Source organism: Morone saxatilis, unplaced genomic scaffold (assembly GCF_004916995.1).
Source record: "Morone saxatilis isolate NCDOM2014 unplaced genomic scaffold, NCSU_SB_2.0 Contig4, whole genome shotgun sequence".
In the NCBI taxonomy this organism is placed as follows: Eukaryota; Metazoa; Chordata; class Actinopteri; family Moronidae; genus Morone; species Morone saxatilis.
In genome coordinates, this window is record NW_023339984.1 from 6,425,739 (window position 1) to 6,439,398 (window position 13,660).

The following is a 13,660-nucleotide window of genomic DNA, read 5'->3' on the forward strand; positions in this document are numbered from 1 at the left end:
AATTGAACTGAATTGAATTGAAAATTTGGGTTTTCGTACATATCATTGAAGTTTGTATGAGAGAGTTGGTTCCTTATACTGTGGTAAAAAGGAGCAGTGCTACGTCCATATTACACCAGCTTCCTTCTTATTTCTGGTCTCAACTGACTCTATCAGCCGTTGTAACCTTCGACTGCAGGGATTCAATCTGTTTATCATTCCTGGAGCCCGCACTGTCTGTGGTGGAAGTGCTTTACTCACTTACTGTGAGTAGCAGAGTCACCTTAAACTAGATCATTTTATAAAGATGGAAGATAACAGAAACAGTTTTAGAGACTATTTGTACCCTTCCTAAATACTTGATGTCATTTACTGCTTCTTTTAAACCCGTTCCTTGTTTTATGTATTAAGTATTATTCTGTTTGTCTGAATGTTTTATTGTTTTATCGTTTATCTGAAACTTTATGCTACTGTCTTGGCCATGAAAAATTTAATTTGTTTTATGTACCGGCGCAGCATCAGTTTGGGGTTCTTGGCGACATACTGCTGGACCAGGTCTTGCAGTAGACTCTTCATGACCTCGGTGAAGTACTCCAGTTTGTCGTGCAGGGCCATGGTGAGCAGACTGGCTACGTAGCCCCGGTCCCTCTGAGAGAATCCCTGCTGGGCCTCCAGAGTGTGGATGAACTGAGAGACAGACACACAACAAACCATCACCTGCAGGTCCATGTCTGTCCTGATCTGAGATCAGGTTACAGCAGCATTAAATGACCCTCCTCCTGCCCCCCAACCCACCCTGGTGAGAAAGAGTCTGTTGTTAAGCAGGTTGTTGAGCTGCTGGAGACCCTGTTCCACAGTCTGCCTCCTGGACTCTGGCAGGTCCAGCTGGCGGCTCAGCGGTGCCACTTGCTGGCCAGGGAAGAAGACTCTCTCTGCATACGTCCTGTAGTCCAGCAGGGGGAGTCCTGGTCCTCCAACATCACTGCTCAGGTCCATCATCTCTGTCATCAGGTCTAGACAAGAAAAAGAGGACGTTACAGCTGTAGACTGTTTTGAAGTTTCATTCTGTGCCTGTTGCACCCGACCCGACTCCTGCTGCCCATATCCTAAAGAGTCCAGGCCAGATAAACTAAGGCCACATTTATAAAAATGTTCTTAAATACTCGAACTGAGACTGCAGATTTCTGATGGTGTGCTTCATCAAAGACTCTGCAGTACTTCTACACAACCAGCAGGGACGCCACTGAGTCTTATTATTCTCTTATAGAGAGAAGATCAGATCAGAGTTTAAACAATAACTACTGACAGAGGATTTTCTGATCAGTCATACTGAAGAAGTCTTTACTGACCTTTAACCCTAAACTGGTAAAACTGTAAGTCTGATGATTGATTAATGATTGATTGATGATTGATTGATGATCGATTGACTTTATGTTCTTGAGGAACTAGAAACAATAAATGAACATTTGAAGAGTCAGAACTTGGTGGTGAAGGGTCAGGGGTCAGGGTGGGTTTTGGTGTGTGTTTGTGTACCAGTGAACTCTTTGCGGCACTGGTCTCCCACGTTGATCTCCAGAGTTTCCAACTGCAGCAAAACCTTCTTATAATCTCTGAGAGCCTGTTTACTCTTCCTCCTAAACACACACAGACACACACAGTGATTGTGATCAATATAAAAACTGTTGGCAACTCCTCACAAACAGTTTCATTTTAAATCCACAAGCTACATGTATGTAGTGTTTCACTCAGTGGAAACGTTATAGAACTTCAATAGAGAATACGGAATAAATACAGTCAAACAAAAAAAGAAGGTGTTTGTTTAAGGGTTAAAACTAAAGACAGACAGACAGACAGACAGACAGGTACACTGTACATGAGGATGACGACCAGAACTGACAGGATGATGACAGCTGCTCCCGCCCCCAAACCAATCTGAGCAGCCAATGGGACAGGAGACAGCAGAGAGTCACTGTCGTACTGAACCAACCCCAGGTCCACCTGCAGGTTTCCCATGAACACCTGAGAGACAGACAGACAGACAGACAGACAGATGGGCATAGAGACAGACAGAGGATTTTTAGGAACAAAAATCACTTACAGTAAATATATACTGCATACCATATATAAGTATGTATATACATGTATACAGTATATATACGTATAAAGTTTACACAGTATATATATATATATATATATATGTATGTATACTGTATATACCGGAGTATATATATTATATATAGTATATTGTATATGTTGATGGTGTGTGCGGGTAGTACTATATATTAATATATCATATAATCTAGATGTTTATGAGTATGTCTTATTTGGTATGTGTGATATGATACACTAGTAGTATATATATATATATATATGTATGGTGGTATAGTAGTGTTATAATGATACCGCTATATATATATATGTATGTGGTATTATAGTATATGTTATATATATATAATATTTTATATTTTGTTTATGTATTTTGTAGTTTTTTATTTTTATTTATTTTTTGGTTTTTATTGTTTTTGAGTACTCTTGTATTATAACTTATCACCTATATAGATATATGGATTATACTCGCTCGCGCTATGATATATATTGTGTATAATATATGTGTTGATAGTATATATGGTGTAGATTACGGGAGTTTATATATGGTAATATATGTAGTATATAAGTAAATATCTAGGATAATATATATGATGACTGTAATATAATATATATATATGTGGTTTATGATTATGATATATAGTAATACTATATATATATGTGTACTATTTGATATTGATATCATGGTGATACTATATATAGGATAATATATGAATTTTGATGGTATATATAACGTAAGTATATAGTATATGAATATATAACGTACTAATAGTATCTATGATATATGTGTAATATAGTATATATATATGGTGTATACTATGATTAGTATACTGATTATATATATATTATTATATATATATATTAGTTGCTGTGTTATATATATATGTGTATATTATTATAGTTGTATTGTAGTAGTATATATATATGTGTATAGTTATATATATATGTGTATATTATATAGTTAGGTATACTATATGATAATATAGTAATATTATAGTATATATACTATGTAGTATAATACATTATATATGTATATAGTATATAATTAGGTATATATGGTTTTGATATATGTATAATATATGTGTATAGTATATACGTATTATTATATTAGTATACTATGTATTATATATTTAATCACACATATATACACACACACACACATATATATATATATATATATATATATATATATATATGAAACCAGAGGCACACTCACTGAGACGGTGAGCTGACACATTTAGCTTCTTGTTCACCTCCCTCGTGTCTCCCTTTCTTCATCTGTCTGTGCTCAATTTTCCCTTCTTTGCTCCCTGAATCTCCTTGTGTCTCATCTGTCTTAATCTAACTGTCTTGGTTAGCTCTCATCGTCTCATCACCCACAAACTGTGTGTGTGCGGCTGTCTTTCTACAACTTTGTGTGACTGTGTTGGTGTAGAGAATGTGTGTACAAGCAGAAATATGTGTGTGTCTGTCTGTTTGTCTCCTGCATTAGTGAGTTTGTGCTGCTAATGAGTTGTATCTTGATGGCACTTTGTCACTGCCAAGCAGCCATCTAAATGACTGATGTATGTGCGTGCGTGTGCCTGCATGTCTGTGGTATTCATACACATGTTATAGTGGTGCAGTGATTGATGGTTTTGGGATTGTAATCAGCAGGCCAGAAAAAACAACAATGCTGTATTTACCTCCACCGTGATTTACCAAACATCAGAATCCAAAACATTTGTAGCTGTTCTTCACATTTGTAGGATACAGTGGAAAATTAACCTTTAAATTCTCTCAATAGCAGAAAATTCTGCAGATAAAACACAGCATTGGTTTGCTCATTCATTACGGCTAACTTTCCTGTTGGCTAAGCGAGATGCTCCTGCCATCTCTCCTCGGCAAAGCACTTTTCTGATAACTGAGTTAGCTGATTGAACTTTTCTTTCTGCTTTCATCTGACTTTCCAGCTCACACTTGTATGGTGTTTGGCTAATTAAACTTCTCCTCAGGAAACTGCAGGAAAGAAGTCTTTTTCTGGCAGATGCTGTAGCTCAGCTGCCTCCCAATCAAAATGTCTGTTTGTCGGTTTCAGGCCCCACTCTAAAATACATGCAGGTTGATAAAGATTAGTTGTGGAAGAGGTGCTCAGACCCTTTACCTTAGTAAAATATAGTAATACAACAATCTAAATATACTATATATAATAAACTGTAGACATCAGCTAAATGTAGGCCTACTTAAACTATCAAAAGTAAAGGACTTGTTCTGCAGGAAAATGTCACCTGTGGCTGATATATCACACAAAATTGTTAGTCTAATACTGCTGCATCATTGTGTTTACTGTTGTAGCTGGTCAAGGTGGAGCTACTTTATCCACTTTATTTACAGTTCAGCAGGTTCAGTAGTTTAGTCCAGTGGTTCCCAACCTAGGGGTAAGCCTTCTCCAAAAATACAGGATATTTTTATCTGTTTGGAAGTTGAACAAGTATTTAAATAAAACCACTGCAGAAGGGGACATTTCTTTATGGTGAAACTGCTATCAACTATATGTGTGAAATATGTTAAGGAGCCCCAATAAGACACTGCGGTTTTGTAAGACTGCCACCCACTGGTTTAATCTTGAACTATGTCTTGTATTTTTGTCAGCTTATTATCTTTTAAATGTAAAATCTTCCAACTACGATTTTCATTATTTCATTCACAGATGACCAAAAAGGCACACATTTTACAAATGAATATTCACACAATAACAAATACATTTAAATCTTATTCTGAAAAGTAACTAGTCACTACAACTGTTAGATTAAAAAGTACAAATATTTCAAATGTGTATGTACAGGGTAAATGTACCACTGATAAAGACACTACAACCACTGGCCTTTGGCACTTAAGCTACCTAAGCAAATAAAAATTTTCTTTAGAAAATGGCGCATTTACCAATATACATTTAAATAGGAATAATAAAGCAATAGATCAGCATTTGCTTATTCACAGTCTTGTCAATAATTGGTTAAGAAAAGCCTCATATGTGTTCAATATGAAGCTGAAGCAAGCAAACCGGTTAGCTTAGCTTAGCATGAGTATGTTAAAATGTCACAACGTTGCTTTAATGATTGTGCATCCTTATTATGCCAATGTGGAGTTACATTTGTTTAACCATTTTACCATACACTGTAAGAGTGTTTCTGCAAATAATGTATTTCGCAATTAAAGTAAAATCCACCCCTAAAACACAGCTTCTCTGGAGGCATTTTTCTCATTACCATATCAGGCTAAATTGAAATATTTCCAGCACCGCTACAGTAAAGTTAAATGGTTGTGGTATCAGATACTGTCAGAGAGCTACAGTTTGTCCTCTTTTGAAGAATCTTTATTTTGCACCAAATCTATCACAAAATAATCAGACATAGCTGTTTTTAACACCCACAGTAGCTTCAGTACAACAGAGCAGAGGCGATGTATCCACAGTTTTGTATGGAGCTCTTTGTGTTGTCAGCTGGGAGAACTCACAGTTACTGCCAATTATTTGGTAGAAACTTACAAATATATGTTTTGTCCACTACCTCAAAGTCATGAGAGCACAGAGCAGTGTATGAAGTGAAGTGATTGACCTGAGCTGACATCTGAATCAACAGAGGCCTGCGTCACCATGAACATGCCATCGCTTCCCCTTGTAAACTGAGGCTGTAATTTTACAATGGAAGCATACATTTTAGCTACAAAAATGGTGTTCTCAAACAGAGAAGGAAATGGACCTAATTACTGGCTGGCTTGGCAGGCAGCTGAATTTGAGGAGCAACCACATGCACATTAATTTCACATTAATTTCACAGTAGCTCCATTTCCTCGCCAAGATCACAGCAGAAGCACACAAACACTTTTTGGAGTACGTACTCGCTTTGAATCGCAAACATTCAAGCTTGTCACTCAGTTCTTGTGGATGTAACAAGCTAAGTTTGTCTCATTAAAATAGCAGATTTTTGTCATCATTAGCCAAAAGCTCGGTGTACTGCCATTTCTGACATGGCATTAAAGCAGATTTTATATTTCGAGGTAATCAGCTTTAACACACCTTTACTGGCTGTAGCAGAATGTCATGAACATGAGCAACAGGTGTTTTTTTTTTAAGGGTCACAAAATATCACGGGGATTTTATGAGTGGCTCTGACGTGACAAAGCCAAAATGTAAATGTAGAGTGACTTTTCAAGCGTACTTGAGGCTAAAAACACAACCTACATTGTAGTTCAGGCTTGTACAAGCTTTCCTAACCTGAAAACCCATTTTAACTTGCAATTTTTCTTGGCTTGATGTAGTGTTTAAGAGGACCCAGGTATAGTAAAGCATAACTAGTGTACCGTACTGTGGTTGTAGTCACATCCATACCTATCTGATGGGTAGTACTTGTTCTGGTGTACAAAGTACTATATGTGTAAATCATGTTTGTTTTTTCATATATCAAAATAAAAAAAACATTAAAAAATCATAAATCCAATACTGTCCCAGCTGACACTTTTGACTAATTCAGGTAAATAACTGGTTGCCACATAAGGGGTTACTCAGATGTTGGGTATAAAAATGCATGGAAAACGCCAGCCATGCCACTTTCATCTTTTTATCCAGGGTTACTTTCGCAAGTGAGTTCCGGTAATTTGGCATTAAGCCTCACTGACTAAACCAACTTAACAAATCAGAAGTCAAAACAAAGACACATTGATTTCCAGTGTCATAAATCCAACACACACAAACTGAATGATGTGTTCGTACTTTACAAGTCATACACCTCAGGGTATCTGTGGATAAGTATGGTCAGATGCTCCTGCAGCTTCAGTTTGGTTGACCTTTCAACCAGATGTTACATATTTGTACAGAAAAGAAACAAAGCCTGTGGAGCCGATTGGTTTTTTATTTCCATTTATTTATTTTTGCTTTGGCTTTGAGTGCACTTGTCACGTGTCTCCATTCACTTTTTCCAAAAGAGAGATGATCAGAAAGTTACAGAATTATTCTTTCAAGCTGCATTTTGTCCTCTCTATACACACATTAATAAGGATTGTATATCTCCCCATATTACATGCTTTAAATTTATATTCTTAAAACACCTCTGCTACATTGTTGTCTTAAGACAAATGGCAAGCTCAGTTTCAAATGACTGTAGATCAGTCTCATTAAAAGAAAATATGCATGGTAACCACTGATTTGATGTCATTTGCTGCGCTCTGTTGCAGGCATTGCTCTGGAGAAGGTGTTTGACTACAGTGAATATTGGGAAGTAGCCAGAGGCCTGTACGCTCCGTTCGACTGCACCGCCACCATGAAATCTGGCAACGCTGATGTCTATGAGAACGAGATTCCTGGAGGACAGTACACCAACCTTCACTTCCAGGTACAGTGAGCTATTCTGGTCATTTTTTATTTTGTTTTGTGTGAGTGTTTTGATTTGGAGGCTAAATACATTCAAATGCATTTCACAAAGCTCTTTAGGATGGAGTATTAATGGTGTTGCTTTTATATTCGCTGTTGTTGCGTGGAACTTCACCGCAGTGCACCTATATAGTGTTTGTGCACTTGTTTTACAGTAATTGACAGTTTCATTTATGGAAAATGTTCAGACTTGTGCAGTCTTAGCTTTAAAAACAGAAAAAATAAACTTATGTTCTCGTTCTGAAAGTATCTCATTTTTAAAAATACACTTTTTTTTTTTTTTTTACATGTTTGTGTGTTCAAAGCTACTGCAGATGCAAAACATGTGACTGAAATGAAACCGAGGAAGTGGAGTAATCAGTGTCACTGTTTTAGAAACTGACTAAAAATGTTGCTTGAACAACTTATTTTGGTGTTTGTTAATGCTGGTATGGTACATTAAGTACAACCACGAGTCTACAGTATCTACACTGTCCACAGTCACACTCTGAAATGTGTCACAGACTATTTGAAAGTGACTGAATCCACAACGCTGTGTACCCACTGGTAAAAATGTGTGTGTGCACATCCCGGAACCCAGCTGTGACCTGTTTATATTAGCGAGTGTTAAACAAATGCACTATATACCAAATTACAGTTTACAGTGGGATATCACACTGGTCCATCTGACCTTCGCCATAAATTTATAAGCTGTGGGTCTCACTACACAAATTATAGCCTTAAATTACAGGTTGACATTGAATTGCCCAGAATGGTTTGACTTTTTCCTCAAAAGGAGAAATAAAAAGATTATTTTGACTCTACTCATTCATGCTGTTGTTTGTTTTACCATTGTTCATTGCAGGCTCACAGTATGGGACTGGGAAATAAGTTCAAGGAGGTGAAGAAGGCCTATGCTGAAGCCAACAAACTACTAGGAGACCTCATTAAGGTGAGACATGAAGACAAAACAGTGCCTCTGTTCATTCTGAGGGGTGTACCCATGCTGCACATTTGCATCAGTTTTACCAGTCTTATTGGTGCAAAGATTTATCTGGCTTGTATTTGACATGCCTCCATTAGCATGTCTCACACCATTTCTGCCAAGCTGCCCCTCTTTCTGCGCTTGACTGAGCCAAACAATCCCAGATTAAGTTTGGTACATCCACTGGTCTGTGCTGTCTGGATTTAGTTTCAGCTACCCTAGCTTCCTCGGCCTTACTTACTTTGTAGTTGTGTCCTTTCCTTAACTAGACAGTTTTACTCTAACCAGGCAAACTGCACCTCTTCTATATTAGGCTTATTTTTTACCCTGTCACTTATTAGGTCGTTTTAACTTTTATTTCAGCAGGAGAGTTTTATTCAGCACTGATAATGAGTTTTGTGCTTTGTATTGCCCAACTCTATGTTAATTTGTGTAGAAACTCCGGTGAACTAGTTTTGGGTTGATTTCCTGAAGGGCACATTAATCGTAGTCATGGAGAGGGAGCTCTATTGCCAATTTTGCAGTCAACAATTTAATTCTCAGCCTAAATTCACCTGCAATCCTGCCGTTTTGTTTTTCCATTATCTTTCATTAATTCCTTTGTTTCTCTACCTTCATTATTTACCATCACAGCTTAGTAATAGATTCATCCCTCTTTTACCTTGTTCACACTCACTGTGTGATTATTTTGTTCTCTCGTTTGCATTCTCTTTATCAAGCCGCCCTGTTGCTTTTCTTTTTCACCTTGTTCTTTCTCATTCCTTTGCTGTTCTACACATATTTATTCCCCAGCCATATTTCTTATTTTGCTCTCTCCTGTTGTAGACATGCTCCCATGGATTCCCCATTACTCTACCTCTTCCTCCTCTCGCTATATTTTTTCATTCTCCTTGTGCCTCTCTCAATTCTCCTTCTGCGGTTCCCTTTCCCTTATTTCCTTTCCCCCTCTCTGCTTTCCTCATCAATTCCTCTCCCCTGACCTCCCCTATCCTCTCCCCATACTTTCTATCAATTCAATTAAGACTCGGCGGGCTTCACTGCGCAAGCCAATGTAGGCTTAATGTGCCTGCGAGTCCTGCTATGCCCTCTGTTGTATCCTGTTAGCTTGACAATGGCAGCGCCTCTTACGCTGTTGGTTTGTCGATAAGGTAGAGGGAGTGTGCTAGTCAGATATAGATATAAAATAGACAAACCACACACTGCACTAACAGTAAGCAGAACAGCCAACGTATATACATTGAGCATGCTCTCCCACACATGCACACATGCATCCAAAGCAGTGCAAAAGCCTTATCTTTGAAGCTCAGAGCTGTGGGTGAAAGAGTGTGCTTGTCAGAGGGCTACTTTACACCTAATTTTATAAAACATTAAGGATATTTACAGTACTGTTTTATTCAGTACACCGCCCCTCCCCACCATGAAAAAGACAACTCTAATTATGACTTTTTTAAAAGTTTAATCATCATCAAAGCATTTGCATAAAAGTGATTTGCATTAACATGATTGCTTACTTTTCTAAGCTTATTAATTCTCATTCCTTGTTTTTTAAGGGTGCCATGTCCTGAATTAAGAAATCAAGATATTTGTACAGGATATCTCTGAACTGACAGAACTGCTTGATTAAAATGAAGAAAAGACCAGACTTACAGGCTCATTGGCTCCCACTTAATTCCACATGACATCAAAAGCTACTCAGGAGACACTGCAACTTGTCAAAATGTATTTCATAAAATTCTCATAAGCCTAACTGTTTTATAGCTCAATATTAATTCCAGATGTGGAGCTGAGTATAATCATTACATAGCTTGCTGAGCACCCACTGCAAGTTCACAGAATCTGCCAAAATCCATGAAGTTAATTCATAATTATAAAGGACCTCTGTTGAGCAAGATGAAGGGGTATAAAATATCTTTTGTCTCTCTCTAATGCTGATTTGATTAATCTGTTGAGAAAGTTTGAGGTCAGAAAACAGTCCTCTGTGCCTCTCATCTGTCATGTAGCCATGACGTTTGCATGTACAGTAGCTGGGGAATATGATTAGTGACCGTGAATGTTTGAACTGTGTGAAGACAGGTAGCAGAATGTAGGATGAGACAGTAAATAGCATGTATTTAACAGCTATTCAAGGTTATCTGTTTTTACCCTGAGGTGTAATCTGAGAGCAGGCAGATGGAGTTAAAGGACCAGTGAGTAAGATTTAGTGGCATCTAGCCGTAGTAGTTACAGATTACAACTCCCTCACTTCATCCTCCCATTCCAAGAACGAAGGACGAGATTTTTCAGATGAGGAATTGCAGAATAGGGGAGGGTACAAGTATCAGTCAAGTCTTCTAGTGTTTGTACTTGTAAAGGACTGTGTATTCAATGTCTAAAGGGCCTGACATCATTTCACAGAGGACTCTTGAGGCTAAGATGACAGTTCTATGTAGCTTCTTCATTTTGTGAAATATTTTAAAACTTAAATTGAAGCTACATTTTAAAGTGACTCTAGATCACTTCTGCCACTTGCCATCTTAATACAGTATTAGATATTCTGTGTTCTGTATAATGAAATATTGTCCAATTTATTTTGATCTTAAATATTTTATTGTGTTATTATCAGGGATCCCTATTTAAAATGGATGAGTGTGGTGAAATGCCGTGGTGTTGACTGAGAGAGGGAATGCTGAATAAAAACAAAACAAAAAACCTTGAAAACAGACAAAACAACAACTGATGCAGAGGAGTGGTGAGCTACTGCAGAACAGACTGGGATAGGATTTCTTTTTCGACTTCATACAAATGTTTACTAACATGTCTCGACTGATGCACACCTGCCAAATCCTGATACAACCACTTTGCCAAAAGGTAATCGTAATAAGTAATCTCTTCCAGGTCTGAAGCTACTTATTATTTCAGCTTGAGGGCATATTTGCTGAAGCAACAGAAAGATCAGACAAAACATACATGAACAGATGCCTAAAGGCGCTGTTTTAATAATGTAATCTCTCACAATTTCAAGCATTCAGTAATCTGGTGTGTGTGTGTGTGTGTGTGTGTGTGTATTTCATTATTAAGTTGACAAACATTTTCACCATCTTGCAAATGGACAGCATGAGAGTTTTACAACTGGATCAGTTTAGCTGTGAAAAAAAACATATTTATTTCTAGTGCTGCAAGTAATGATTAATGTCATTATCAGTTATTCTAAATAGTATTTTCCTCAATGTTTGTCTATAAAATGCCAGCAAATGGTAAAAAATATCCACCATAAGGCGCCTGTGATTGTATATTTAAAGGAATAGTTCAACATTTTGAGAACTATTTCTTGCTGAGAGTTAGAGGAGCATATCAATACCACTCTGAAGTCTTATCTTTGCCTTGAGGTTGCCAGGCAAGACTCTATATAGTCACAGCCCACAGCCAGAAATAGTCAGGCCCCCGTAACAACTTGGTATAGCTGCCACAACTGGTTATTTTATATTTACACCCGCAAGATATATCGTGTTAATTATTGAGCTTTAGATGTGCTAGTAGGTAGATTCTGTTACCTTTGGACAGAGCCAAGCTAGCTGTTTCATTGCTTACAGTCCTAATGCTAAGCTAAGCTAACTGGCTGCAGCTTCATGTTGCACACAGAGATATAAGAATGGTATCGATCTTCTCATCTCTCAAAATTTATACAAACATGTAAGCATACTTCCCGAAATGCTGCACTATTCCTTTAAATGTCTTGTTTTGCCTGAACAACAGTCCAAAATCCAAGTATATTCAGTTCACCTTCAGAGAAGTCTAAGGAAATCAGAAAATATTCAAATTTGAACTGGAAACAGTTGTGTTTTGCTTAAAAGAAATTTCTCAAACACTTAATCGATTAAAATGGTTGCCATTTGTATTTCCTGCCGATCAATTGGTATCAGCTCCATTTGTTCCATCATAATAACAGAGTCTAATCTTTAGGAGGCAGTCTCGTTATCAAAAGTGCTGAAACTGTCACTGACTTGCCAGTGCCTCTTTTCCTTTCCTTCTGAGAATTTAACTCACGCTCCTCCTTTCAGTTTTCCTACCCTTTTCTTTCCCGCTCAGCTACATCTGTCGCAACATGAGGTTGTCATTACAAGAAGGACGAGTAATGTGCATTTGCATGCATGTGTTCTGTCTTTCTCCTTTACCCAACTTACTCTGTCAGTTTCCTTTTGCAATTACAGGCACGTATTCACTCACCTCCACACACACACACACACTTGGAGCACCTCCTTGTATTGCCTGTGGGGCTGCAGATGTCTATTGCTCTTGTCTGTTTGCCTCCATCCCTCCTCCCCTCACTTTATTTGTCCATCCCTTTCTTTATTTCTTTCTCGCTCTTTCTTACTCTTACTGTTCACTCTCTTCATCATCCTGTCTGCTGTCTCTCCCTGCTCTCCCTGCTCTCCCTCTCCACTTTCATCTCGTCTCATCTCCTCCTCCATCGCTCCCTCCCACCTTCCCTCATTTCGATTAGACTTCCTTCATGTATCCCTAATCTTTCTATCGCTTCTGCACTCCCCCTCTTCTCCTTGGAGTCTTCTGTTATCGTCTCGTCTCCTGTCTCTCCTCTCCTGACAGGTACATTCTTCCACTCTGGCTTTCCTGCCTTCTGCCGCTAGCATTAAATAGAGTGCGAGTGTGTTGTATTGCCTGGTCTCTCACACACACACTCACAGATGCACACATGCTGTTCTGAACGATATAATCCTTTGCCCATTAGGGGAGTTCAGGTTTGGATAGAGTTGCATTTCAAAACAAATTCGAGCAAAGTACACAGACACATGACACACACAGGCCTACAAGCACACACAGAATCACTGCCATGCTTACACACACACACACACACACACACACACACACACACACTCACTCCACAGTGCCAGATTCTGCTGGCCAGGAGTGTGAGTCATGCAGGACACTTAGTAGAGTGTACATTAAAGTGAAAGTGAGGAAGAATGGACAGGGGGAGAAGAAGAGTAGTGTGGAGAGAGAAGAGGAAATGGAGGTAGTTGAATAGAAGAAGCCAGTTTAAAGTGCACAGCTTTCGGGGGGACGAGGGTGGACCAGGTCTCGTGTGTCAAGTGTGATAATATGAGCTTGCATGAAGGCACTACATAAGGTTACAGATGAGTTTAAGTGATGGTGAGAGGCATGGAAAGATCTGTGCCGAGTGCTGGTGCATGCTGAGCCAAGCAACA

The 13,660-nt window shown here is 38.3% G+C and overlaps 1 protein-coding gene across 2 annotated transcripts in view; it reads left to right on the forward strand.

The window, feature by feature from the left end:
* The window catches only part of LOC118338182 (pyruvate carboxylase, mitochondrial-like), a 314,296-nt gene that overhangs the window by 272,852 nt on the left and 27,784 nt on the right, over positions 1-13,660 (forward strand). For both annotated transcript variants that reach the window (XM_035675438.1, XM_035675439.1), the window contains exons 20-21: positions 7,297-7,454; positions 8,337-8,423. In XM_035675438.1, coding sequence (XP_035531331.1) covers positions 7,297-7,454; positions 8,337-8,423 — 245 coding nt within the window. The remainder of the gene's footprint in view (positions 1-7,296; positions 7,455-8,336; positions 8,424-13,660) is intronic.